A 5,487-nucleotide genomic window follows, 5' to 3' on the forward strand; every position below is an offset into this window, starting at 1 on the left:
ACGCTGTAACATCAAGGTTCATTTATTGATTACGCTGTAAACCTTGTCGTTAACCCTCCATTACATGTTGTCGTTAGGGGGACCCACTTTACACCTATATTATTATTTTTTTCACTTTTTGTGCTAAAAAATGTTCTGCTCTGTTAAAAGTTTTATTGGTCGTTTTGATTCTTAAGAGTTCAAATTGAGCTCGGATTTTGCAAAAAAATAATGTAAAAACCCCGTTTTGTGAAATCTAAGTTTAACTGTGGGAATCCGAATTAAAAGAACAGGGCTTTTTACAATTTTTTTTTTTTTTTTTTTTTTTTTTTTTTTTTTTTTTTTTGCAGAATCTAAGCTTAATTTGGATCCTTATGAGATAAAATGACCCTAATACCTTTAACGGAACATTTTTAGCACGAAAATCGAGAAAAAAAAATAAATAGGTGTAAAGTGGACCCCACTAACGACAACATGTAATGGAGGGTTAACAACAAAGGTTACAGTGTAATCAATAAATGGACCTTGAGTTCACAACGTGAAATTTTTAAAAGGAGGGGGAAGAATGTGGAAAAGTGAACACCTGAGGGTTAGAATGTAGAATTTCCCAATAAAATTTTAAATGGGTACCAAAAGTCAGCACATGCCATTTTCGAGGTACAATTCCTTTATTTAATTGTGATTTTCTCTATCTAAAATCATAATTATAATTGTTATCTTTATTTTTTTTAATTTAAATTTGTGTTCATGATATATATATATATATATATATATATATATATATATATATATATATATATATATATATATATATCATATTTTGTAATGATACATATTCATATACTCCTTATGTCCTAGAGATGATCATAATTCGCCTTACCATAAAATGTCATGCCCAAACCCGTTCAGAAGTGATGGGCTTGTCGGGTCAAAAAGGGTTTTTTTTCGTACCGGGCTCGGGTTTATAACTAATAAAATGTTTTCTGGCTTGTCCAAACCCGCCCTAAGCCATTTTCTGGTCGGATCGGGTCGGGCTATTGTTGGTGTTTAGAGAGCCACAAGGACGGGGGTGAGAATCGATCTCAAGATATTCTGGAATCGGGAGGAAACTCTAACCACTTGAGCTACCCCTCACTTTCATATGTATTAGTTCCTGAATATTTTGTATAATCAAGCTTTCAGTCATATTCTTTTATTAACATGAATTGCCATTTCTTAATAACTTTCAAAGAAAAAAAAATTACAATCACATTGTGTTTCCCATTATCTTTACTCTTGAATTTTTATTTTCATGTCAACAAATCTCATTAATTACGACGTTTTACATTTTTCATAACTCTTATTAATCATGATATCAATTGAGGGCATAAATAGATTTTATTTATGAATAGACGGATCCGTGAGAGGATAGAATAGTTGATTGGTCACATAAGTTGAATAAAGGAAAAGTAGAAAACGAGTGAGGAAAAAAAGATGAGATTGAGAGGCTAACACCCTACGTTCGTGGCATTGTAAGGACAGAAAATTCAGAAAATTAAAATGAGGATATTGTGCACATTGTTATGTAGGGCCATGTGAGACTAGGGACTCAAAGAAAATTCAACACACAAATTCGAAGATAATATTATATGTTAGCAATGCAATGCACTAAAATTTTATTCTTGAAAAATCAAAAAGATAAATAATGGAGCACTAGTTTTAGTTGATAAGATCATATCATTATGAAATTGGAAACAAATTTCAATTTTTTTAAGAAGTTTGTACCCCTTATATTGAAATTGCTTATAAGATGAGTCCCCATGACAAAGACTATAGCAACGACGGGTATGTCGAACAAACGAACAAATCTGGTGTTGTTTGGACATTTATTGGAGACTAGCTTGCTGAAGGTTGTAAATCTTCATTGATTCATGGCTTGTGTAAGGCTAGATATTTATTAAAGCAAGGATCACATCTTTTTGGGGACGACATGCCTTTAAGAGTACTTTAATGTATTTGAGCTAAGGCCTTGTTCTAGTTACTCTGCTTTTGCTCTCCAATTATTTACTCCCTCTTCTTTATACTTCTTATATTAATTGTACCAGTTTGAACGACACATTTGTCGAGATATAAGTTTGACCATTAATATTTTTAATTGTTAATTAAAAAAATATAATAAAATTATATTATAAAACTAAACATTACGACGAATCTAATGATATATTATACTACCTCCGGTCCAAATTACTCGCAACTTTGGGTATTATTTGTGAGATATAAAATATTCCAAAGTTGCGAGTGATTTGGACAGGAGGTAGTATAATAACATTTATTTATTTTATAGAGATGAAAAAATTAAGTCAATTATGATATGTGACTAGTGCAAAAATTAAAGTAATGCAATTAAAAAAAAAAGAAAGGAAAGAGTATTTAGTGTGGCAAATATATTATACTCCGTACCATTTATACACCTTCTATATCTTTATATTGCAATCACACTGCTTTCGCTCTTAAATAAGTTATTTAGTGTGACAACTAGCATAGTGCACGTGCGATGTACGGTTTACAAATCAAATTATTAAACCCGTAGGAAAAATAAAAATAAAAACAAAGGTAATTCATTTACTATTAAAGGACTTGGTTACTAATGATCAATAAAAAAAATTAAAGGAACGTTATTTGAATAGTATTTTATCTTATTTGAATTTCTTTTAATTTTTTATAATGTTATTTTATTAATTGAAAAATAATTGAATAATACTCCACATAGCTATATAAGAAGTGGACTCATTTATTTATATCTCCCGTTGAGAAAAAAAAATAAAATTTTCTTATCATACCATCCGCATCAGTAGCTATAATCAATCTAATATATACATGTTTTATTTACCCGTCGCACTCATTAAATCTATAAACACAATAATAACCTTATATTTGACCTACCAGAACATATAATTTCCTAAGTTAACCATTGTGCCAAAAACTATATATTATATAATCACATATATAACCAACAACTGATTAAATATAGTATACAACACAAATACTTCGTATATAGGTATGGATAATTTGATACTGATAATTTTATATAAATAAAATATACATAGTATATATTACTAAGATTTATCCCTACCTTAATTATAAAAAGGTTAACAAAACTCTTATAATAGTGCATGGACATTTATATATCTAAAAATGTTCTTTTTAGGAAAAATTGATTATAATAATCTCACCTTTAATCGATTCGCCATTAATAATTCCACCTTTAGATTATTATTTAATAATCCCACCTTTGTAGGGGATCTTCTTCTATTGGTCCCTTATGACCGGTAACCTGAACATTGGGTAAACTTTTTTTTTTTAATTTGAGTGACATGTGTCACTAAATAATTGGTCAAAAATTGGTAAATAATTTTTTTTTTTTTAAAAAAACTAATTTTTTCTTTTTGAAAACCCAGCCCGAACAAACTCCGACAGCCCCTCCTCCACCGCCGAGCCCCCATCCCCACAGCCACCCATTCCCACCCTTACCTACAAAAAACCGACCCAATTCCAACCCTCGCACCCACGAAAACCATTGAACCCCTTAATATCAATGAATTAAAAAAAAAAATCAATGAATCAATTTCTTCAAGGGATGGCTTGAGGTTGAATTTGGGTAAGAGTTTCGGGGTTTTACGGTGGTTTTCGGCGGTTAAAGGGGGTTTTCGGCGGTTAAAAGGGGGGTTTTGGCGGCTGGGTTGGGTTTTTATGGTGGTGGTTGTGGTGGTTCATAAATATCATAAACTGAGATAATTGAAGATGTTTGGTAACATTAGCAAAAACACATACCAACTAATGAATTTAATTTCAAAAAACAAAAGATGACTACTCACATAACCAATTGTTTAGTACCAAAAAACCAACTCCTAATCTACTATTGTCTAACACTTAGGTCAGCGTGGAGAATTTGAGTTTGGTTGAGACATGTTGACTGGCTAGCTAGGCTGTTGTGATGCTGTCAAAACTATTGCAGCTTTAGTTGAGAGTCTACCTTTTTATCCCTGTGATTTCTTGGCAGATGTTGCAGGCTTAGTTGCTAGTTGATTAGTTGTTGCAGACTTTTTTGCTGCCTTAGCTGCCTTTGCTGCATTAGATTGGTCTCTGACCCTAGGATTTTTTATGACAACTGGCTCACTTGACTTCAATTCTTTTCTAGTTAAGCCTCCTTTGCAAGTTGCCTTATTATGCCCAAAGCAACCACACTTGCTGCATTTCACTGTTTTTGACCTTTTTCATGGTTGCTCTTCTCCTTCTTCCCTCTTTCTATTCCTACTTGGTCTGCCAATTCCTCTCTTCATCTTAAGAGGCATGATGATTTTGCCTGACTCATCTGCAGGCCATTGCACTGTGTCAGGGATTGGGTTAATGCATACACTATAAGCTTGCTTATATGTCTTCACAGAGTACCAGGAACTGACAAAGTTATGTGGGTCCAACTTTGCATCAATGTAGGCTCTGATGGCATGCCTACATGGCACACCTGTTAGCTGTCATGCCCCCACAGGAACAAATCTTCTTGTTTAAGGTCAAAGGTAATTGAGATCTTTCCTCATGAATTTCATACTCTCTAGGGCTAGACTTGTAAACTCTACAGTTTGAGCTAGCTTTTCTTATATCATTCACAAGCTTGATAATCTTGGGACAAATATCTCCATCTTTCCAAGACTTGGCACTCTCAAGCCTTGTTGAAATTCTCACCATACAAACCCTTCTTATTCCTGCACACAAAAGCTTAATTAGACAGTTACTCAGAAGTTAAATTAGACAGTTACACGAAAGCTTAAATTAGAGATAATACCTTCTAGAAAAGTTAATATAGGTCTACACCTATTCACCCCAAGTGTAGAGTTGAAGCTCTCTACAAAATTTGATGTATTAGAGTCATTGCAAACATTGGGGTCAAATTTATGCTTGCTCCATTTGGACTGTTCTCCTAAGTCTGCAAACCAAGTCATCACAAATTCACCTCCTGCCTTCTGCAACTTCTCCATAGCTTTCCTGAATGAGAAAGCTGAAGTAGCATTGCAAGCTCTCCAGAACAGCACATACATCATAGGGCCTGAAAACTGCTTCTTGTAATTTCTACTGAGATGCCTACCGCAAAACCTTCTGTTTGCTTCAGGCCAGACCTGTTCCAAAGCTAATTCAACTCCCTGATACAATGAAATTCCCATATATATATATATATATATTACAAAAGAATATAAAACACTGAAATGGAATTTACTTGCCTTTTGCCTATCAGAAATTATGGTCCAATGCTGCCTTGATGAATCCTTAACAATGTTAAGAAAAAGTCAGAAGAAGTAAGTCCATGATTGCTAGTCTTCTTGGCTAACTGCAACATATGCTGTGGGAAAAATTTTATTATTGCCATCTATTCCCACATTAGAGAGCAAAACCCCCCCATAATTACCTTTGAGATATGTCCCATCTACACCAATCAAAGGTCTAACTCCTCTTAATAGACCTCTCGTCTCCACTGTC

At 33.4% G+C, this 5,487-nt stretch overlaps 1 protein-coding gene across 1 annotated transcript; it reads right to left on the reverse strand.

Moving 5' to 3' along the window:
- Window positions 1-4,232: 4,232 nt before the first annotated feature.
- LOC145640466 (uncharacterized) lies at window positions 4,233-5,174 on the reverse strand. Its single transcript, XM_081691741.1, has 3 exons — window positions 4,799-5,174; window positions 4,565-4,718; window positions 4,233-4,467 (listed from the first exon to the last, which is right to left on the reverse strand). Exons 1-3 carry the CDS (start codon window positions 5,172-5,174, stop codon window positions 4,233-4,235), a joined length of 765 nt encoding a protein of 254 aa, XP_081547867.1.
- Window positions 5,175-5,487: the final 313 nt, after the last annotated feature.

Source organism: Chenopodium album, chromosome 7 (genome assembly GCF_948465745.1).
Source record: "Chenopodium album chromosome 7, dcCheAlbu1.1, whole genome shotgun sequence".
Taxonomy (NCBI): Eukaryota; Viridiplantae; Streptophyta; class Magnoliopsida; order Caryophyllales; family Amaranthaceae; genus Chenopodium; species Chenopodium album.